General features: G+C 32.5%; 1 protein-coding gene across 1 annotated transcript in view; it reads left to right on the top strand.

Moving 5' to 3' along the window:
* Nucleotides 1–21,685, top strand: part of MEI1 (meiotic double-stranded break formation protein 1) — a 33,246-nt gene extending 11,561 nt beyond the window's left edge. The window contains exons 8-29 of the mRNA XM_015813514.1: nucleotides 859–973; nucleotides 1,571–1,687; nucleotides 1,794–1,893; nucleotides 2,683–2,817; nucleotides 3,221–3,335; nucleotides 3,637–3,728; nucleotides 5,409–5,550; nucleotides 5,964–6,075; nucleotides 6,872–6,932; nucleotides 7,264–7,361; nucleotides 7,795–7,969; nucleotides 8,054–8,201; nucleotides 9,432–9,716; nucleotides 10,041–10,206; nucleotides 11,482–11,586; nucleotides 13,566–13,676; nucleotides 15,307–15,488; nucleotides 17,628–17,756; nucleotides 18,538–18,619; nucleotides 19,812–19,918; nucleotides 21,440–21,571; nucleotides 21,665–21,685. Coding sequence (XP_015669000.1) covers nucleotides 859–973; nucleotides 1,571–1,687; nucleotides 1,794–1,893; nucleotides 2,683–2,817; nucleotides 3,221–3,335; nucleotides 3,637–3,728; nucleotides 5,409–5,550; nucleotides 5,964–6,075; nucleotides 6,872–6,932; nucleotides 7,264–7,361; nucleotides 7,795–7,969; nucleotides 8,054–8,201; nucleotides 9,432–9,716; nucleotides 10,041–10,206; nucleotides 11,482–11,586; nucleotides 13,566–13,676; nucleotides 15,307–15,488; nucleotides 17,628–17,756; nucleotides 18,538–18,619; nucleotides 19,812–19,918; nucleotides 21,440–21,571; nucleotides 21,665–21,685 — 2,730 coding nt within the window. The remainder of the gene's footprint in view (nucleotides 1–858; nucleotides 974–1,570; nucleotides 1,688–1,793; nucleotides 1,894–2,682; nucleotides 2,818–3,220; nucleotides 3,336–3,636; nucleotides 3,729–5,408; nucleotides 5,551–5,963; nucleotides 6,076–6,871; nucleotides 6,933–7,263; nucleotides 7,362–7,794; nucleotides 7,970–8,053; nucleotides 8,202–9,431; nucleotides 9,717–10,040; nucleotides 10,207–11,481; nucleotides 11,587–13,565; nucleotides 13,677–15,306; nucleotides 15,489–17,627; nucleotides 17,757–18,537; nucleotides 18,620–19,811; nucleotides 19,919–21,439; nucleotides 21,572–21,664) is intronic.
* Nucleotides 21,686–24,087: the final 2,402 nt, after the last annotated feature.

Here is a 24,087-nt window from a genome sequence, read left to right as displayed (position 1 = left end):
GATTAAGGAACTTCTGGAGGGCCACTGCTGGGCAACTGGGTGGTCAGTACACTAGCAGCAGCCTAAGCTTGATAAAGTATCTCAGTGTTACATAAGAATATTTGCAATCCTTCATTTCCAAAACAATGCTCTGCATTACCATGAGAGTCTTAAGCGCAATCACAGCAACTCCTCTTCCCTAATATTGATGTAGCAGCTGATGCAAGACTAGATATCCAACTAAGTCAATTTCAGGTGGGGCTACATCCACATTTTATCCAGCCAGGTTTTAATAATACACAGTTGGCTACTTTATTCATACATTTGATTTAGCATTTTCTAACAGCAACTGGATGCCAAGGCACTCAATAATTTAAACACCAGAAACTAGGACATGACTATCTCAGATGAGGAGATCTAATACAATAAAAGGCAGCCCACTTTCTGAAATAATTCACCCAGTGTTCTACTTCGGTCTGCTTTTATTTAGGTTTCTATACTTTATATAGGAATAATTAAATTAATATTTTGTGCTGGAAAAGAAATTAATAGCTTCTGTATTATGTTTACCTGTAGTGTGTCTGTATTAACTTTAAATATAATGAGAAGAGTGATAGGAATTTTGTTTTCATATTGTATGTAGTATTTTTTAACACAGGGAATTATGTCAATGCACTTCCTGTAATATAGCTTGTTTCTAAGTTTAGTGAACTTTTAATAATATTGCATTGTTCAGCCTTGAAATAAAATTACCATAAACTCCAAACATTTTTTAAAATAGTTAAATATTGTTCCTATTCAATAAATGTATTTCCTAATGAACTCATGGTAATTAGTATAAAAATGATCCTCTAATACAAATTCTGATGTTTTCTGCAGTTGCTATTGTCAAGAGATGAGATATTGCAGGTAGCAAGTACACAGTGTTTGGCTGCTGTATTGGTGCATTCTCCAGCTAAATATGCTCCTGCTTTTATCCATGCAGATATTCCAGGTAACAAGACATTCTATTTGACTGATACTCTGGAATGCCATGGTATTTGATTTCAAAGCTATATTTCAAAGAACTTTTGCTGCATCACTATTAATGAATGAAATCTTAAGGATAGTATAAAGGTTAATATCTAATTTCAGACACCTGCAGATTGGCTATAATGCTGAGCTCATAGTGGACTGTACAATAAAAATGTTTAAGGTTATGGCAGTTGTGAAAAAACAAATTCCATGCAAGGGATCATTTAAAAAGAGATGAAATATAAAACTGACAACACTGTAATATATGGTGTGTCAATATTTGAAATATGCACAAGTAGTCCTTGACTTATGACCTTAATTGAGCCTAAACTTTCTGTTGCTAAGTGAGATATTTGTTAAGTGAGTTTTTCCCCATTTATAATCTTTCTTGCCACAGTTGTTAAGTGAATTATTGGAGTTGTTAAATTAGTAATATGGTTGTTAAGTAAATTTGGCTTCCTCGTTGACTTTGCTTGTCAGAAGGTCGCAAATGGTATGATATGCTCTGCCTTGTTGGCCAATCCAATCTCTTAGTTTTATTGGTTCATCTGGTAATAATTTTTTTTTTTGCTTGCAGAATTTCTATTTGAGTGTCTCTTCTGCATGAGTGAAAGTCTCATCTGGTCAGTTTATTGCTGCCTATTGCTCCTTACTGAGGAACAGCTTTTCTTTTCCAAATGCCACACTGTTTATGGTAAATAATCACTCTTCATATAGGATAAAACTGCTGTTATGTTAGGCAGTATTTTCTATGCATATAAACTATCTTCACCAATCTTTTAATATTTTCTTTATCCTAGGCATAGAACCTCTTGTAAAGAGCTTGAAAGAAACTTTGCATCTTAATAATATAGAATTGCAAAAACAAGGACTTCTACTTTTTACTGAAATTTTGAAAAAGTAAGAGATATCAACTTCCATCTGGTTTTAGTTCGGAAAATTAGAGCAGAGGAAGCAGCTTTCATCAAAGTTATATCTGAAGGATAAATATTTCAGGGGAAAATATGTATATATAATCATGATTTAATATTATAGTGTTTTTGCCAGTTTTCTATGAACCTGAAATCTAAAAAACTGTTTTCCCTTATTTTTTAAGTCATGAAAAATAATTTATATAATATTTTAAGGGGGATGATGGGGAATCTTGCATATTGTATGAAATTCCTCTAGCTTTTTATTTGTCAGTATATGGAAAGTTTATATTTTGTAGTTAAAAATTTATTTTTTCAATGAATTTCCGTGAAGAACCTTAATATTGGTATATTTAGTATATATACATAGGTTTTATGGGTAGATTACTAATTTTTAATTTAATATAATCACTGTTTAGAGTCCTTCAAGACTGAAGTGGTTTATACATTTAATAAATAAACTGTAAAATCTAAGTAATTGTGTATAATAATTTTAGATTGGGCATTTGTATATTTTAGTTTGAAATAGCTTGAGTCCAAATGGGCAGTTCTTAGAAAAGAGTTACAATCCATACTGAAAGTGTTTTGAGTTTGGAGAATTTCTGGTTCTGTTGAAACAGCCTGCGTTGAATTTGAATTTGAAAATACCATATTGTACTTTATGAAAATGTTAAGGTGTTAGCTTTTAATTTCTGTTCTGCTGAAGTTCAAAGTGATATATACTGTTATAGAAATTCTTCTGTTGGGTAAAATTTTTGAATATTTTATTTAATTTCAGGCAACCAGAAGAAATTAAATTATTTACAAATATTGCTACATTTAAAGATGCTGTTAGTGTTCTAATGGAAGCTGTGAAATGCCCTGTTATTGAAGTAGCATCTGAAGCGGTGAAAGCTGTGACTGCAGTTTTGAGGTAAATGAAAAGTGTTTAATTTAATTTAATTTAATTTAATTTAATTTAATTTAATTTAATTTAATTTAATTTAATTTAATTTAATTATTACCTGGAACATATAAATAGTTTCCTTACCACTGTATCTTTTATAACTTTCTGCCAATTTGTCCCTTACTGGTAAAATTCTTTAAGCATTAGTTTATTAGTATCTGGATAGTCTATAACATGCATGCTGTTATAGAGAATATGCCAAAATGTTCATTTGGATAAGAGAAATGACTGGTGTGATTTTAGTAGAAAACAGGTAAGTAAATATCCTCTCTCTATTCATAATTGACCTGCTCTTTTACCACGATATTCACATTGATTCTCATTTATACTATTATCTTTCCTTAACATTTTCCTGTTTTTCTCAGCACAGAAAGGATCACGTGAGCTTTCCACCTATACAATATGGGCAACTACAGAAATTGATTGAAACTATATTAATGCGATGTAATGATCTCCCACTGGCACCTTTTAGTAAGAGGCTGATGGTTAGTCCCTCATAGCTCCTTTTTTGTCCTGATTTAAGACCAGTAATGTGTAATATATATGATAAATACAAACTGTTCTTTTCTTTTTTTTAATTTAACAGAACATTTGCTGAAAGTGCTCCTATCCCCCTATATTGAAGATTGAGTCCTCCTTTCTTTTAAAGACAACTATTTGCCTCTGTTAAATGTACTTTGGACCATATTTGCACACTATTATTTTATTAAAGTAATTATTAATCTAAATATTGGGCTCTGGCAGCATAAAATATTCTTACTGATTTCTCTTCTTTCAATATCACAGGATCATCAAGGGGGGAGATGTAAGAACAGAGCAATTTCACAACAGGCACAATTCTTGCAAAGTGCCTTAGAAAGTTTCAGAAATGCTTGTAGGTAAGAAAGGATGTTGCTTAACTTTATTGATGCTAGAAGTGGTTAGAAAAATCCATTGGAAACTGAGAAATACTAAATATACAAATATAATATTTAATACACAATTCATATTTATATGAATTTACAGCAGAAAAATACTGAGCTCAAGTTTATATCTGAACATGACCCTCAGTCAAATTTGTTCTTTGATATATGGATATATGCATGTGGTTTTGTTAGCAACAGTGACTTCTGGGATTTTTGTTTAGATCTTCCCAATCCTCTTTATAGCTATGGTACTCCCTGGAGTCTATCATCCAAGTACTAACTTCTGAAAATTGGCTAGGTACTGCTTTGACTGAGATGGATAAGAGAATTACCACAAGAGTTACTTTGTAGCAAGATGGGCGGTCAATAAATTTAATAAAATCAATCAATTAATAAAATGATTGAAGGGGTTTCAGTTAGAATTCCTATTTTATGCACATACAGTATATTTAGTTCAGGGGTTCCCAAGCCCCGGTCTGTGGACCGGTACCGGGCTGTGGCATGCCAGCAACCGGTCCGCACAAACAAACAAAGCCCCATCTGTGGGATACCAGTAGCACACAAAACGACGCACCCTCCTGTCCGCAAAAAAACTTTTCTCCACGGAACTGGTCCCTGGTGCCCAAAAGATTGGGGACCTCTGATTTAGTTGATATAATAGCACTCTATCAATAAGTTTTTTTTAAAAAAAATGAACAACCTGATAATATGATTAGATTTATTTGTGCTATCTCTAGTTGTTATGTAATACCAAGAAATGAAGCTTATTTTATTTAGCTATCCTTAGTCTTGCCAGGTATGAATGAAGTCTTATTCATTTATTTGTCCTGCTATGTTTGTACCCTGCCTTTCTTCCTGGAAGTCCAGCTTAGGTCATATTATGCTGAATAGGGTCATACCTCCTGATTTCTGTTGCAGAGAAAGTGAATAGAGCTATGTTATGTATAGCTCTAAGTCTTAGCAAAATTAGTGTTTGCATGAAAAAGTAATTTTATGTGTAAATTTCTATTGACATTTCAGCTGAATATATCTAATTGGATCTGATCTTGTCTCATACTATATAATTAAATATTTTAAAGTGGTAAGTTGATTAATATATGACAATGCAGTTAACTTTTTCATTCCAAAAAATGTGTGGGTGTTGTGGGTGTGCGCACACACACACACACACACACACACAAACACACACAAAAACCAAATCCTGTGCTCCAGCTACATTAGAATCAGGTTCTTTAGGATTAAGCAGAGCTAGATTTCAGCATACTGAAGATTAGAAAGCTACATCATAGTTTCTTCATAGTCTGAAGGGCCCCCTCAAAATTTCAGAATTTTTATAATATGTTAGTTTCATTATAATTTTATACATGAAAGTGTTAATGAATTAAGTCTCCTATATTGCTCTTATGAATCTCATTAATTGATTAATATTTAAGTTATTTGTTGCTGCATGCATTCACACCTGTTCATAGAAGATCTTTCCTCACCCCATCTTGTGTTCATATTCATCTTTCTCTGTTACCCCTGCCTAATAAAGCCTTTATGGTTTTCCGCAACTTAGGATCTCACCATGTCTAAATATGATACTGGGTTAAGAGAAGATATAGAAACATGATGTAGTATAGGTTGTATCTAACAGGTTTTATAACTTTTTAGTTTAGCTGTGCAATACCAAAAGGATCCTCTGGCTCAGAAGAACACTTTTACAGCTCCAAATTCAGACAATATCGATATATTGAAAAGATTTTCTGAATTTCTTCTAAGGATATCTGATTCTCTTTGCATTCCCATGGTCATGGTAATTATTTTCACTATGTCCTTAGCATCAAACATCAAATAAGTCATATAAATGTACAGAAAAGCAAAAGAAAGAAAGAAAAAGAAAATAGTTGTATCTATATATCATAGACAAGAAATTGTAGCAAAGTTTAGTCAATAGAGGCAAAGTTGCAATGTCCTCTGCTTCTGTTTTTTATTAAATGAATAACAATGAGGCACCTTTACAAGTTAACTTTATTATACAATATTTCACATCTCAAGTGTTATTAACAAAATAAACTGTTTTAGGAAAAAAGTTTTTAACTACAATATATTATATTATGCAGCATAGAGTTATAGGTCTGCTAGGTCCATACTGATTTGCATTTCTGAATTGCATTTCATTTACTTTTTATAATAGGGAGAATATGTACTGTATATATTTTCTTGCAGAAATATTCTGAAAGGGCTGTCCGCCCATGTATCATGGAAGTCTTCATCTCAACACTTAGCATCCTGTTCAATGTTATGCCAGATATGCATAAGAGATTATCCATTAAGATGGGTAAGGGCAGCTAGAGGAAACTACTTTTGGACGTATGATTAAAATATGTATTTTTATTGCTGAACTTTAATGATGCCAGAAATGCAATCAAAATCCTAAATAAATATGTTCTAATAATATGATTTAGTAGGTAAACTGCCTTAAAAAAATTGGTGGGACCTATGGCTGCCAAGCTTTGTTTTTCTGCTGTAACTACTGGCAGAACCTCAAGTGACTTTTTACAGTTTGGAGAATATAGCATTTCTTGTTCCTGAGTGTTATGTTTGTTACCACAGTGAACTTAGAAAATATTAAGAAAGACAACACCAATATATAAGTAGGCTTTATTGATAGCTTGCAAGTTACATCAGGAGTAAATAGTTTCAACACATGCATAGCCTCCTCATTTTACCACTCCTTATATTCTCCCACAAGTAATACATTACTTTACGACACTTAAGAGTTAGCACATGTTTTGCTTACCAGCCATCCATTTTCAAATGTGTTGCAGAGGTTCATAGACAAATCATGGTAATTTACTTGGGCACACCATTTATTTTTTATTATTTAGTAAATATTTTCCTATCATTTATTACATAAATTATTGCATTTGTTCTAAGACACTTTTTACATGCACATTTTTAGACAAAAATAAAACTTTGCTTACCAAAATATTAGGAAAATGGTTTTGAAATGATGACAAGAGCAATACTTTATTGATCATGAAAAGATGTGCCAAGAAGTAAGACAATGATAAGCACAATACACTTACTTTAATTCAAACATTTTGCATGAGTAGAATTATCTTTCTCTTTAGCATCTTCTTCTTTCATCCAACTAAACCTGGAATTGAAAGCCAAATTCTGCACTGGACAAAGGTATTACAATTGACATTAAAATTATGTCATGCTTTGTTTTATTCAAACATTATTTTTACTTAAATAGATCTATCTCCATAAATTCCTAGGGATTTTGTTATTTTGCATCCACATTTAGATAACATAAAGAAATGTTTATAATTTTTAAAAGCAGCTGGTTAATTTTGAATGTTTTAAAGATGCCAAAACTTTATGAGTTAATACAATTATGTATTTCAAAATGTAGCTCTTCCTATCTTTATAGAATACCATATGACTAAACTTAGACGGATACTTTGATCATGGGTGTTCTGACAAATTTTCATTTTGCATGATTTTTTTTCCTTTAAAGTAATGCTGCATTGAATCAAGCTTGTTCTAGTTTTCTTCATAGCATGTGCCTCAGTCTTCATTTGTCCTCTGAAAAAATGGTGGATTTACCAAAACAAAGTAAGTTTGATAAAAGAACTGTTTGTGAAGTTTCTTTGAACTGCAGCATACAATTAAAATGTCAAAAATAAAGATTGTGGCAGAAATTGGAAAAATACGCCCAATCTGTAGAGATTGATATGAACTTATGGGTTCTGTAAGTAATAAATTTAAAATATAGAGTTTTCTGTTTATGAACTAAGCCCTTCAATGTCTAAATTATATGAATTTGCCATGCCCGTTATAAGGGCTTGTGGCATCATATGATTATCTAGCAACATTAATTAAGAAGAAAAAGAGAAAACTGTTCTCTTTTGTAGGGTAAAACAATAATGTGATCATTGTTACCAAAATTATATTAGGAGTAAAGATCAGGATTCTAAGCCAGAAATTATGTTTATTTTCTGTCCAGGCTTTTCTGACATTTTTGGTTGTTAATGTTTTTTCCTCATAGAGCAAGAAATATCTGAACTCCTGTGGAAGACTCTGCCCCAGTTAAACTTCAGTGCAGTGGAAAGTCTCAGACTCTTATCTGAAACCCCAGATCCCTTATGTTTAAATGAAACACTTCGTAATCAGCAATATAGCCTTCTGTTTCTTTTCTACCTTGCTTTTAGTCATGAAGACAGGTAGGTGATACGGCATGAATAGGAAAAGCAGTCAATAAGCAAGATGAATCAGCTTAAGCATTTTTAAATCTTTTTTTTTTCCAGAATTGTTCCAGAAGCAGAACTATTCTCAGCTATATCAAGTTTTCTTCTATCAGTTGAGGATCAGGGAGATTGTCCACCTGCATATATTGTTAAAGCTATTTTGTATCTTCTGGCAATTTGTCAGCACAAAAGTAAAGCTTTAGACTTGGTAAATACCCGCTTAATCATTATATACTGGCTTAATGATATACAGGAGCAGTTTTTAAAATTTAACACATCGCATTGAAGGTCTTTTTTATTAAAGGAATTGTCCAGCAATTAAGAACCAGTATTTTGTTGCTGCAAGCAGCAACTTAGTAACCTATCCTTGTCTGAAAAAGGTTTTGGGAGTATAAGGGTATTCTCCTTTGAACTGGCTTAACATCTGGGATCTTAATGGAAATGTCCATGACGTTTTTATGGAAATTGTATGAAACAGATGTTATTGTCTTCTGTGATGTTTTTCTAACTTTCCAGTCTAGTCTATAGCAATGGCATTTCCTGGTGGCCTTCCATCAAAGCACTTATCATGCTTAGCTTTTCAAGATCAACCACGGTCATCTAGTTAATCTTGTAATCATTATATTTGGATTTATTTAACTAAGGATTAATGAATAAATGTTTTATATTTTGCACAGTAGTTCAGTGATCATGTAACAAAGATCAAACTCCCCCCAAAAGAATTTGAATAGTGAGATAGTGCAGGACAACATAATTAGATGTCGTGTTTAAATAGCATGTATTGGGAATGGCCAGGCATGCTAAAAAAATACCCAAATATCTTAACACCCCCCCCAAGAATGATAATAACCCTTTGCAAAAGAATACTGACATGAAAAAGAGAGAAATAATTATTTCCACATTGACTACTTTTAAATTATTCAAAAATAATTGCCCTTCTATCTTCCCTTCTAGTTTTTTTCTCATTGTAAGAAAAAAATATAGAAGTGATAGAAAGACATGATGGGACTATGCAAGTTGGTATTACCTGAACCTTTCTTTCATGAAGAGTTTCTTGAATGAGGCAGAACAGTTCCACAATAAAATACTTGTTGGAAAAATCTAGAATTTATTATCACTTGTAATAATCTTGCATACACCATCTAAAAATACTCAAATGTAGATATATATGTGTACAATATCAAACCACTTTCAGCAGCAAACACGGTAGTATGTTGTTTCATGTTATTGAAGCTACTAAAGATGGTTTCATATTATTTAGTTTTGATATCTAAAAGAAGCCTTTAGAAGCTCAGTACTATAATGAGAATGATTTTAATGTATTATGTTATTATTTTTTAATTCAACAAGGAATTACAAATATGATTGCCCCAAAATATGATATTGACTTTATATTGACTTTTTTTTATTCCCCTCTCCCTCCATTTTCAATATCCAGGCATGCCTTTCTGCTATAAGGAAAATCCTGGATGTTATATCTGATTTCAGTCTAGTGTATGTTCATCATCCTCTGCTGCTTAAGTTCTTTTTACAATATCCTGATCTTATGGGAAGATTTGGTTACAGCATCCTTCAACTCTGGTTTTCCTGTGAAGATTTCTCCCAAACTGAATATGAAGATGCTGCCACAAGAGGGTCTGGTGTCTTTTCTGACTCTTCAAACAACTTTAATAGTTTGATTTGCATGCTAAAGGCCAATCCCAGTGCTATACTTGTATTACTGGTAAGTGATTTTACAAAATGAACCAAATCATAATCTGAAAATATTTAAAGTACATTATAGATATGTTTCCAGGATATAAAAAAAGCATAATTTATATTATACATAAAGCCACTATTCTTGTTAACTATCTTTGTAAAAATTGAAAAATAGAATAAGAAAGACTTAAAATGAGGGAAATGTTTTCAATGTTTCTTATTTTGTTACATTTAACAATAGTATTTTCTATTTTTCCCAGCATTTTGGTTTTGTTCATATTAATATCTGTAGCGCAAATGTAAATAATGTCATCCACATAAATGAAGGCTGAGTTGTTTTCCCATTCAGGATCTAGTCTGCTTTGGCACCAATGAAGTGGCTCAAAAAGTCTTAATTTCACTGAAAATTTTCTTAAGAATAGCTGAGGACATCCATGTCTGTGACCTTCTTCGAAGCCAGTTTCTACAGATTTTGCAACAACTTTTAGTAGAAAATAATTCCAGTATTTCACAAGGTGAATAAACAGATAAGTAATTAATTAGCAACTACTCCAGGGAAATTTGTTAGTGAAATGCTATTGGATGTATTGATTTATGGAATTCTGTATAGATATGTACTTGAGCAAGATGATGTTTTTAGTGTGCAGCTGACTTCTGTAGTTAGCAATGCATTTCTACATTCATGAGTTTCGTTTTCAGCACACATAGAAGAAACAGGCTAGTGATTCTTCCCTTCTGCTTAGGAGAGGAATGGTCTGGTACAGCTTGATTATCACTGAGACAGCTGTCATTACACTGATATAACCTACCTCATTGGGTTGTTGTGGAGGAAAATAAGAGGACAAAATGTTATATATACTGCTTTGAGCTTCTGAATGAAAAGCTGGGACATAAATCAATAAATCTGGGATCCTATAATAAATAGTACAGCTATATAATATACTGCATAGGCTGCCATTTCAGATATAAAATGAGGCAAGACTTTGTATTAATGCAATACAGATTTGATTGCTTTTGAATAGCAAACTGAAATATGTAAAATTTAGGGAAACCTACAATATTGTTTTTTGCGTCAAATGATATCAAACCTAAATTGAAATGAAAAGATAGATGTATGCCCATTTATAAAAATAATGCTTAATTCAACTAAAGCCACTTTGTAGCTTTTATTTAGCTTTCTGGGTCAATACCTTGTAACAAAGGGGCCTAATGGAGATCATAATCTAGTTGAATTCTGTCCTCAAATGGCTAAACACTTATACTAAATTAATTCGAGTGAAAAAAAAAGCTCATCACCATCTGAAAGTTTGGTTCACTATGAATACCTTGTACAACTTGGAGTTTCTTTCAAAAATGCCATTAAAATACAGGTAGTCCTCAACTTTCAACAGTTTCTTTAGTGATCGTTTGAAGTTACAATGGCACTGAAAAAAGTGACATGACCATTCTTCACACTGATGACTGTTGCAGCATCTCCATGGTCACATGATCAAAATTCAGACAACTAACTCATATTTATGATGGTTGCAGTGTCCCAGAGTCATGTGATTACTTTTTGCAACCTTTTGACAAGCAAAGTCAATGGGGAAGCCAGATTCACTTAACAGTCGTGTTACTAACTGAACAACTGCAGTGATTCACTTAACTGTAGCAAGAAAGATTGTAAAATCTCACTTAAAAATGTCTTGTTTAGCGACAGAAATTTTGGGTTCAATTGTAGTTGTAAGTCAAGAACTACCTGCATGCTTTCCTGCATTTTCCAACTATTGCGTCATGGTCTTTTGTTTTAGTAAGCCAGAACGTGCCACTTTTGTTAAATCTCCTTTTTCTGGTTCAGCTGAGATATGCAACAGAACGAGAGTTGGATAATACAGATTTCAGACTGCTTCGCTTAGGTGAGTGTCTAAATTTGTTTTGGACGTTTGGATTAGGGATAACAAGAATGTAGGATTTGGAAGCCAAAGTAGATCCTTCCTTCCTTCCTTCCTTCCTTCCCTCCCTCCCTCCCTCCCTCCCTCCCTCTCCAATAGATTTAATGACATTTGCAATTACACCTTTTAAGAAATTAAATAGATATTACATTGGGCATCTTCAGGTGCAGAAAGCATATAGAAATTATATTTCTTCTGTAACAGTGTTACCAACTCTATTCCTCTTTTTTTTAAATTTTGTAATCATATTATCAGAGTTTCATCACGATTGCAGTTTGAGAATGATTGGTTTTCTTTTTTTTCTTTGTATCAATTAAGAGAAATGATGTTTTATGAATAAATAACCGTCACATCATTATTTCAGAGTAAACTACCTTATACAAAGCATTGCAAAAGAATAAGAAACAATAAAGAAATTAAGTCATGGGATAAGAAAAATGTATAATTTATAATAATTATATAATTAAATCTATAATATATAATTAAATCTACTTACATCAACATTTACCATATCTCAATACAGTTTTCTATTCTTGCAAAGCATCTTTGCCTTTTTTTCCCTTTAAATTTTTCGTCTATCTCTTTTTCAGGATCTGATTTAGCCCATCTGGCCACTATTCCTTTGCTCTTCCCCTTCTTTTCTTGACTATTCACGCTAACACATTTGCACAGATAACTAACTACAGGTAGTCCTTCACTTACAACCATTCATTCAGCAATCTTTCAAAGTTACAATGGCACTGAAAAACTGATTCACAGCCGATCCTTGCCGAAATTTGATGCTTGGCAACTGGCATGTGTTTGCAACAAGTTGCAGTATCCAATGGTCACATGATCGCCATTTGCAGCCTTCCCAACCAGTTTCAAACAAGCCAAGTCAATGGAGGAGGTTGGATTCGCTTAATGACTACATGATTCACTTAACAACTGCAGGGATTCACTTTACATCCATGGCAAAAAAAGATCATAAAATCAGCCTTTACTTATTTAACAATTGCCATGCTTAGTAATAGAAATTCTGGCCTCATTTGTGATTGCATGTCGATTACCTGTAACTGCAGATACAGATAAAAAATCTGACTTTTTATTGGAAAGTTGAAAGGGGTTGTGAAATTTCTGTCATTTTGAGTGATACACTAGGTTTTGTATGTCATGTTGACAACCATACTCCAAAGCCACAACTTCTGTTGTGCCAGTTTTGGGAGAGAGTGGAATTTTTTTATTGTATCACTTAAAACCTTTTCTAAGGGTCTAACCTATTCTGGGTGACATTTACCGATTGCAAATAGAGTGTTCACACTTCTTGAATCCCCAACTTTATATAATTTATAAATGCAGATATATAATAAGGGAAATTCCTCAGATGAAAGAGGAAAATGAGGATCTTTTTTTCTTTTATAGTGATTCAAATCTGTTTTCCAATAGTGGCAGTATTTTTGGAATGCATTTTCCCTTTGGGATCTGATTGGCTAGTTTAGCTTATATTCTGGGCAAGAGAGATGCACCTGCATACTCTAAAATAGTAATGATGAAAATTGTGCTTTCTGAAATAAGTGTTTAGTCAACAAGAACAAGTGACAACTTTTTGTTCTAGCTTGTGTCAGGCTTCTGTTTGTTTAGCTTCAAAGCGGAGCTCCTTGGACCAGATTGTCAATATTCCTCTGTAATGTTTTTCTGAGGTAACTACAGCAGTCTAAACCGAATGATAGTGAAAAATGGCCACAAAGGTGCTAATTAGTAAGTACAGCTGTGACTATATTCACTATGGGATTTCTCTTCTGTTTTGTTTTTTTTTTGAAGCAAATGGTCTTGTTCGTGACTATGACAACACTTAAACTTATCTGATTGGTAGTCTGAGTTGGTGTAGCTATCCCCAAAGATTTCACATACTAAAATCTGTAAAAGATGATTGTTATACTGAGCACAGTATTTCTGTTATGCAGTTATTAATTTGTGTGGAAAATGTAGACCAACAGACTCTGAAATTCTTCAGCCATCCCTGAACTTTCTTTATTGGAGCCTTCAGCAGACAATTCCTTCCAGCCAACAAATAGGTAAAAAGTAAAACAATTGTTTTTTGCTGATAGAATGAAAACTTTCCCCCAATAAGGACTTAGGGTCATAAGTTATTTTCAGGATGGATGTTTCAAAGGTGCTTTTTTTCAAAAGGCAGCTGTTTTTTATTTGAGGAAAAAGAAGATGTTTCGCTTCTTATTCAGTGAATCTTCATGGATGAAAAGTGAAACATCTTCTTCTTCCTCAAATAAAAAACAACCCAGCTCCCTTTTGAAAAAAGCACCTTTGAGACAACCATGACCTGCATGACTGAGAATCTCCATAGACTTTCAGGATGGATGTTAGGAAAAAATCCTCAAACTCAAGTATGGGCAAACATTCAATTGTAGAAATGATGTAATTTCACTATTTGGATGCAATGAATTCTTGAGTTTCATTGAAAATATTTGTTTGAAGATATGGAATATGTGGTTAGACTTCCTGATTTTATCATGATTTCTTTAATGCATGATTATCCAAATGCCATTATGTAACAGCTATCATTTAATTTTCTAAAGATAGACTGGTAAGGGTGAATCTATGAGTCCAAATGTCTTTCATGAAACTTTGAATGATAGTTTAGCATTATATCCCAACAGAATCAGGCAATATTTCAGGATTTAAACAACAAAAATCTCTCTCTGTACATAAGAAAACTAGTGAGGTGGATGTCTTACTATTAATGTTCCTCTGTCTATTATTTTCTTTTTTCTTTTAGTTTTGCTTTTATAGTTCTAAATACTTTTTAAAAATTATTATATAATAATTTTATATAATGACTTCTATATCTTTACTGGATTGTTGTATGCTGCATAGGGTTGCTTTCTTGAGATGGGCAGCTAGATAGCAGATAGACAGACAGATGTGTTGTATACAGCAAAGACCCTATCTAGTTGTAGTTTTCTTCTTTATAATTAATGCTTCTATAAAAATTGTATATATTTGTATATTGTTGATGAGATTCAGATTACCAACTTTTGTATGTTTTCAGCTCAGTGAGTTGGAGTAGAAGGCTAGCTTTGATATTAAAACAAGTATGCAAAGTTTCCTCATCCATAGCAACTCTTTTAGTAGAAACTAGTAACCTGTGCACTTGAGCCAATTATTGAGCCAGAGTTATTTGACTTTGTTGTGTACTAGAACAAGGACATCATAGTTAAATCTTTTTAAAAAAAATCTGTTATGTAATGGATAAAATAAAATACATTCAGAGACTTTTTTCTTGCTGTTAAAGATGTGTATCAATATAGAACTGTTTGAAAACTGGATTGCTATTTATTATTTCTATGCAAATATCTACTGGTGGTGACAGCTGTCTTACTGGAAACAATATATGTGTTTTTAAAAATATGCATTATTACATGTTTTATAATCATCTGTGGAAACTCTTTCCATACCACCCAAAAGTATTTTAAAAACTAGTGTTCTCTTTTTGTGCATAATCTCCAGAGACAAAAATATACAATTTACTGAGATTTGTTAGGATTTTTGAAATAGATCAAGAGCCTTAAACCCGTGGTATTTTGTTCCTTTTGATTTCAGTACTAATTTGTAATTGTATCTGGTTGCTACTGACTTAAGTTATAATTGTTACACGTATAGCTTGTTGAATCCTTTCTTCTTTTACAGTGGTAGTATTGTTACTTTCCAATAAATCTTTGATAGAGCTCCTTGAGAAAGTTCTCCACTGTACCTGGATGGCAACCTCTTTCTCTGAACCTGTCTTCTCTTCATCCATTGAATCACTTATTTGTTCTTCATGGCTTTTGATTGCTTCACTCTTGATTCAACAAAATATTTACAATACAGAGGTTAGAAACACTGATAAATCTGTGTAAAGCCAGTTAATTTTTCTTTATAACACTCAATTCACTAATAACAGCATTAATTAACTATATTAAGCATTATTAACTTAATGTAGATAATATGTGGAAAAAATAACATTGGGTGTGATATTTTATGGACCGGCTGTGCAGCTTATTAATGTACTGTATGTGGGAAGACTGTATCTGTACCTGACAATTGGAAGAATGCCACTACTGTATCCTTATAAAGAGAAAAAGATTGCAAGAGTATATGTGAATTCATTTGTTTAATGTTCCTGGGAAGTTGACAGCATTCTGATTGAAAATGTACAAGATATAACAATGAAGGAAACCAGAGAAATGCAGTGTGGCTTTATGCCTGGTAGGATGTACGCACACTTAACTTTGCCCTTCAGCAGATAATTGAGAAATATATGAAAAGTTTAATGCATGTAATAAGGTGAATAAGCTTCAGTTGTAAAATATTTTTCAGGATTCAGAAATACTGAATACAGTAAGAGCATTATATAATAGAAGTATATAAGGTTTAAGAATAAATGTAATATTTAGTCTTTAGTTCAACACTGAGCAAGGAGTAAGACAGAAATGTGAAGCTCTTTTGGTTGTTGTATTGTGTATTGTGAGATAAATGTAAGGCTGCAAATTATAGAATCAGAAAACACAGAGCAAGTAAATGAATGTGTATATCTTAGCAGAATGTTTAGTAACTAGATGGGAAAATGGATGACAACACTGTTAAATGTTCAAATGTGTTTTTTGTGCAGAATGAATGCCTGTTAATAGAAGTGAAAATTGTTATATATAAAATATATTTATATATTATATACTCTTAGAAGCACGAAGCTGAAGACACCAGCCTGAAGATGACGAATGTGACTTCGTCGAAACGTCGCCAAGGTACTTTTAATTCTACGCGGGAGAAAACCCGAATAACTAAAGACCTACATATATATATATATATATATGTTTTCTGAGGTTTTCACGGGTGTTTGTATGTAGGTCTTTGGTCATTCGGGTTTTCTCCCGTGTAGAATTGGAAGTGTCCTGGCGACGTTTCGACTCGCAGCCAATTAATTTGATTCTTTTCTGAAAGGTTCATCACATGATCTCCTTAGATGTGGACAAGGTCTTCAATGCAGTTGCATACAGAAAGAAGAGCATATTATTCTTTGGTAGGTAACATCACAAAAAATAAATATGTGAATACAAAGTAGTGTAGCTCCTAAGGATTTTCTTAACAATAAAAAATAGAAGAACTTGGGAATTCTCCAACAATATTACACGTATAATATTATTAATACTACTACTAATAATTTAATAATTAATAATACCCAATATTTATCAATATCATAGTTTCCCATCCTCTTTCATACCTCATATGGATTTAATGCAATTTCTTCATTATGCTCCACTTATCACATGAATTTATTATACTTTATTTTCATTGGTAGGATGAATTTTCTAATGTGCATATATTCAATACCTAAAAATCCAACAGGAAGAATTAAAACTTGAACAAGAGAGAACATAAATCCAACTCCCTGCTGCTAGCTATTGTTTTGAACTGAATATCCTTATGTCTAATCATAAATATACTATACTAAAATTCTGGTTTTCTCAATTTTTGTGGCAGCAGTCATAAACAGATAAAAATTAAGCAGGAAATCTCTTCTTCAGACAAATTGTCCATACCATGACTAGAGTTTCTGCAACGTTTTAGTTGAATTTTCCTTATTTACTGATCACTTTGAATCCTAGTAGCAAATCATTTTTTTCATATTTAGCCATATGCACACACATAACAGATTACAACAAACACACACAAAGGTACATATAGTTGTTCAAGAGCTAGAGATTTTAATTATGCTGGTTGATGACCACAATAAAATAAGTTACTACCTTTTAAAACTGAAAACTAGGAATTTGGGCTAGTTGGTGGCTTTCCAATAAGGAGACTACATACCGCACTGTCCAAGTACACAGATGCTTATGCGTAGCCTAGGATCTCTGAAGTGTATGAGGGAGAGACATATTTTATACTAATAGATGGTTTTATATCCAGTTAGCATCCTTCAGTTTTTGAGAGCCTTCTTTAAGCAGAACCTCTGTTCATCCTTTGTGAAGTTTACTGTCCAGTCCACAGATGAACAGGAAAAGGAACTGCCACAGTCAAAAGAGAATATTTCCTTGTTTCCACTGGCTATGTGGCATGTACTGTCCTTGGTTGCTCGATTACAAAACCTACTTGTCCAGGTAAATTTTACTGTTAATATGGAATTGCAATATTAATTGTAGGACTCAGCAAAGCTGATTTATTTCAAATGAATGGAGAAGTATAAAGAGAATACAGTCAAGTACACTTTTTCTCAGTTTTGAACTATCTAATGATGTGAAAACTACTACTACTAGTACCAAAGACAGTTATTCATAAAGATATAGCTTTATTCTCAATGTTGTAAAGCCACTGTCTATTGCATCTACCCCCTATTTGTGAGTAGAAATTTGGAACATTCTGCAGGATCCGTAGGTACATGTATTTCCTTCAGTCCCTTGACCAAGCCAACATTAATTCTAGCTGCCAATGGGAAAACACTAAAAGCATCACTTCTCCACTTCCTTGGTATTCCTTTGCTATGTTTTCTTTTCTGCGGCAAGGGAAAACAGTTTTTAAAAGATTACTGTGCAATGATATGGTAATGTCATCCCTGAGAACAATTGATTGGCATGGTGCTACAAAAGAAGCACAGCAAAACTGTTTTTGCTGTATTTCCTTTGGAGTAGGAACAGACTTAATATATTTCTAAAATTGTCTCTCCATATTAGACAATCCATGGTACTGGGGAAATGAAGCAAATTCTTTTGCTTATAAAGGACTTCCTAAATGCTAGAGCATTTTCAAATATTTTATATCCTATGAGTCTCAAGACACCTTAAGATCATGAATTATCTTTTTATTCACTTGTTATAATTTCAAGTACGTATTCCTTTTAGATGAATTTGATAATAAGCAGTATTCTCCTTTTTATGTTTACAGAAGGACTTTTTGCTATCACAGACTGTTATTGGGTGTCTTGAGATTTTGTTGGAATATCTGCATCTGAAAAATCAGAGCACCGGTACAGCTTTCAATATCTTTCTCTGTGTATTCTTTATTAGTAAAAAATGCTTTACATTGAAATTATTTTGCTTTGTCTAGATGACTTGCAATCATTGGCACCTCATCACTAAAGCAGATATAAACCTAATGGTATCAAATATTTTGTTACTAAAATAGAGGTTTACAGTACTTCAGATATTTAATAGTTGCCAAGAAAATAATATGAAAAAGCTTTATATCAATTCAGTTATGGATGGGTGATGCTATGAAGATGATATAAGTCTCTAGTGCAGAAATGAATGCATACCATCCTAATTCCCATACTGTTCATGCTATCTCAAGTTTACTGGGCTGTTAGTCTTTTGGGAAACGGACTGGTTACAGAAGGTTTTCATGGAAAATATAAAATCATAGATAAGGACAGCTTACTGAAGTTTTTAATTTCCGGTGAGATAAAAGCAGAATTAGCTCAACTGAACCATGTTTTATATTTTATACATGGCAGAAAATGATATCTTAACAATCTATTTTCATTACTGAATAATATAGCAACTCTCCTAGATTTTATATTATCTGAATGGATCTTTTCTTCTACTATTATATTTTTGTTCTGAATGAATTACAGGTGGTCCTTGACTTATGGCCACAATTGGGACCAGAATTTCCATTGCTAAGCAAGGCAGTTGTTAAGTGAGTCATGTTGAATTTTACAACTTTTACCATGGTTGTTAAGTAAATCACTACAATTGTTAAATGAATCATGCAGTCATTAAGTGAATATGGCTTCGCCCATCAATATAGCTTTAAGAAGACAGGAAGGTCACAAATGGAGGTCAGCTGACCCTGGGTCACTGCACCCTTCATAAATAGATGCCAGTTGTCAAGCACCCAAATTTTGAATATGTGACCATGAAGACGTAAGTGGAAGGACCAATCATAAATCATTTTTTTCAGTGCTGTTGTAACTTTGATGGTAACTAAATGATTGATTTTAAGTCAAGGACTACCTGTAGACTGTTTATAATGTGGGCAGCATATAGAGTACTTTTTGAGAGAAACTAATTTTGACTTCTGTTGTTTTTCCTCTATTATTATTTTAAAAATCTTGTTTGATGGGATAAAAAAAGTACAGAATGAATAATATATTTATGTTGAGATTATTTTCTTAGATTTCTTTCTAACCTATTTGTGGTAATTTTTTCCACTTCTAGCATGTCATATTGCCTCACACCCATGGAATAAATTTCTGTTGATCACACTTTTAGGTGGTAATGAGAATTCCTTTCTTAACTCAGAAATTCTTAGACTCGTTAGTTTGGTGAGTATAATGGCTGTTAACTGTTAATTTCTATTGTGTTATTACATTGCATTATGACTATTTTAACTGAATTGTTTCATTATCACTGGCAAAATATGAGTGAAGACACCATTTATAACACAGTAATGACTGGATTATGCTGTAAACTTGGGAAAGCCTTAAATATGTAGATGTTTATATCATTTTTGTTAAGATAAGCTTCAGTCAAAATCTGACAGCCATGGATGATTTTCAATAAAAAAAAACAACAAAGATTAAAACTATTTGGGAAATCTGTTCATTCATATTCATCAGTTTCAGCTGTTTAGGTGTTTGACAGTAAAAAAAAAACATTCTTAGGGTTCAGGAACATCCTAACTTCCCTGGCATGAGGATAACCATTACAGTAACCATTTATTTAGCATAGGAATACACATTATCTCATCTCTCCATGAGCCTTCATGTAGGCAATCTACATTTGTCTTTTCTTGCTCTGTGTGAAAAGTTATGTTTCCTGACTTCCACAGACACAAGCAGTGCTATATAGTCTGTCTGCTGCACTTCATTTTTTTTAGATAAATGGCTCCACTCCAATTGGCTACTTTGTACAGTGGCAGGAATGGCCCCTCTGCTTCTGCCACTGGTTGCTGCTCTACATTACCATTTTGTCTGGGTTACGGGAATGCCTGCTGCCTTTTGAAGAGGCCTTCCCAAAGTGAATTAGTGAAAAGGTTAAGGTGAAAGGCTGGACTTTTTCTTTTTTAATAGGCTTACTGGTAAACTAGTGAAAGCCGTATTTTTAAAAAAGCAAGATTTAAAAAAAAAGTTCTGCTAATTTCTCCTAGTAGCTGAAGTGACAGTAAGGAAGATTCAATTGTTTTTCCTCAAGCAATCCAATGGTGGATGCAATGGATGGAAGGTGTCAAATATCAGAGGAAGCAGCATATGAGAACTTGTATAAAAGAACTATCAATGAAAATATGTCATCAAAAAGACATGAGTGGGAGGGGTAAAGAAGGAAGGAAGCCAGCAATCAATGCCTATAATTATTAACACTCATGAATACCAAAACTGAAGTACAGACTGAAATCTAGAAAGCAACTTCTTAAACCAGCTTCATTTATTGGGGGAGACAAGCAGTGTAAAGCTGCCTTGTGTCCTTTGACTGATAAATCTTCCTCTATCTGTTTGTTAGTCTTACTGCATAATTCTATGTACATCTACTTACAATACTATATATTCCAAAACTTCTGATGTAAACACTTCTGTGTTTGATAATTGTACAATCATAAAGTTTGGAAATTCTGAAATATTTCAAACTTATCATTAAATGGAAAAATATTAATTTGGCTCATTAATCTAGCAATTTGCTACTACGGAGGGAAGATTTATCCAAACTTTTAAAATTTGATTATTACTAACATCCATTTTTAAGTATTGTTTAAGAATTGGTTTCAATAAAGCTTGTGGCAGTTAATGGTTATGTTTTTGCTGGATAATAATAATTTAGATCCACTAAAACTAAAATACAACTTTTCCAAGTTTATGAAATATCAGGACATCAGGACTATTTCCGAAATTGAAATTAGCCATATTCTTGAAGAAGCAGCCCATACCAACTTGCTAGAACTTTCTAATGACACAATCAGTGCTCTTCGCTTGTTTCTTCTTCAGGTAAGAATTCTAGAAATGAAGAGATGGAATGTAACTTAAAGTGAAGTTAAAAAACTGGATGTGCTTCCTGCTTCTGCATTTTCTTGTTGTCAGATTGGTTTCTGTAAGGGCTAACTGTTAAAGGATTTACTTCACTTTAAATATACAGTAGTCTGGTCTGCTTATCTGAACCTATTTCTTTTGCCTTTTACTTTCAATAAAAGAATTACTGTTTATGTTTTTCATAGTAATATTGCTGTAAATATATTTTTGCATTTATTTTATGTATTTAATATCTAATTTGTATTCTAGGCTGTTGAGGGAAGAATGGATAGTTATTTATCATTCCTCATAAGATATCTTAAAAAAACATACTTGCATGGGAATTCTGAAATGAACCACTTAGTTCTTTTTTTTAAATAATATTTTATTAATTTTCCAATTTTACATTTAAGTATTTAAAAAGCAATGTGGTGGCTGGGTTAATCAATAGTTCAATAACATACAAAAATCTTTAGTACAAATCTCAAGTTACAACATCAAATATTTCCTCTCTTTTCCCCTTAATATCTACTATCTCATATTTAAGCTAATATTGTTCTTATTATATCAACTAAGTAAAAACATCATTATTACATTTATCAATATTTTTTTTAGCTTATACATATCTTAATTACTTTTACATTCAATCTTTATAGACAATCAATGTCCTGTTACTGATTTTTCCCCAATTTTTAGTTTTCCATCAATATTCAAATTTAGCATTTCATATTTATAATTTCCAGGCTTTAGGTAACCAAGGTTTCCCTTATCTCAATTCATAACAGAATCTAATATTCAAAATACACATCTTATCTATTTGAATATAGTCTTGTTCTATTTCCTAAAAGTTATCTGTTTCCCACCATATTAAATCATCTAATTAATAATACAGTATCTCCTTTAATAAATCAAAACCATTATATATATTGTCTGGGTTAATCAATAAATCAAACATATTCATAATATTTTTTTTCTTTTCGGTCTAATTTTTAAATATTAAACAAATAGAATCCTTATTTTCAACTAATTTAATGACCAAAATTCCCCTTATCTCAACTTCTCCCTTTAACCCTCTAATTAGTAATATGAAATCCCCTCTAATAAATCAAAACCCCAATTTTCTTCAGCCTTATTCTGGCTTTCTTCCTTTGCCAACTAGCCATCCATATCAGTGATTTTATATCAACAAATAGATCTCCCTCTATTATTATATATATTATTTGAAATAAGAGAGACCATTTAATTACCATTTTTGGGGAAGGGCTAGCCCATTTGTATTCATTAAATCGTCTCCCTATTATTCCAATTCCCCATGATTGTCCTGATATGTTTCTCTTCCATTCAATCTATTCTTCTTCTTACTCAAATTTCTTCTGATTTATATAGAAAGTCTTTTCCATTTTCAGTGTTGTCACTCCCTTTTCTGGATTTTCCATTAACTGTATTTGTTGGTCAATTGAGTCCTCTGTCTTAGTATTTGATTGTTCCACTTCTGTTATCTTCTGCATTATTAGTTCTTTGGTTGTAGTCAAAATTTGGGTTTGTGTGTCTAAGCTGGCATCTTCTTCTTTTATGTTGGGTCTTATTTTGTCAGAAGCTGAAAGAATGGTTTCATGTATTGCTTTCAACATGGAAAGGATATTTTCCTAGTCTTCATCCATATTCTCTTAATAATGTGTTAAGTTGAGGACTTTAAAATCAGATGTTAAAAATAATTTTATAACTAGGTATGGGACCTCTATTTCATGTGTTTATAGGTAGTCTTTATAGTAGAAGTCATTGGTCAAGTAAGATTTTATAGTCCAAGGTATTTCATCATCTCATATAATAACCAATGTTCCTCAAATAAAGAGATAGGAAGGCAATTCCCCACATATAACTCTGAAAGTCAGTAAAGGTTTACATTCATAGTTCAAGCAGGCCAGTTATGCTGCTCAGAAGTTCTTTTTATAGCTGAGTTTCTCATAGGTGGTATTCAAGGTCGAAAGAGATTTATCTGAAGTCTGGGTTTCAAGCCAAGCAAGTCGTAATACCAAACCTCACCACAAGATGTCACCAATGCCATTTAAAATCTTTTTTTTATTAAAAGTTTTATAAAAATTACAATATAAACCCCCATACCCCCCCAAGTCCCCCTCCCCCTCCCCCACTTCTCAAAGCTGAACACAGGGTTACAAATATAATAATCATAATCTAACTAACATTAACCAACTATTTAAGTAACCAAGTCCATAACGCGCTTTAACTCCCCTTTAACATAAATTTAAACAAATTAAAATTAAAAACAATAATAAACAAATTAACAACCTAATTGTTAAACAATACAATATTAATACTACTACTACTAATAATATCATATAATTAAAACTAACAAAAATTCCACTATAATAAACTATTAATAATAATAATACTCTAAAATTTACTCATAAGCCAAATGGAACTTTTTAGTCCCATATTTGTTCTGAATATAATCTATCCATCTTCTCCAGACTAAC

The sequence above is a fragment of the Protobothrops mucrosquamatus genome, unplaced genomic scaffold, assembly GCF_001527695.2.
Source record: "Protobothrops mucrosquamatus isolate PMUCROS unplaced genomic scaffold, P.Mucros_1.0 scaffold162, whole genome shotgun sequence".
Taxonomy (NCBI): domain Eukaryota; kingdom Metazoa; phylum Chordata; class Lepidosauria; order Squamata; family Viperidae; genus Protobothrops; species Protobothrops mucrosquamatus.
Note: the sequence above shows the minus strand (reverse complement) of the source record. Positions and strands in the feature narration are given on the sequence as shown.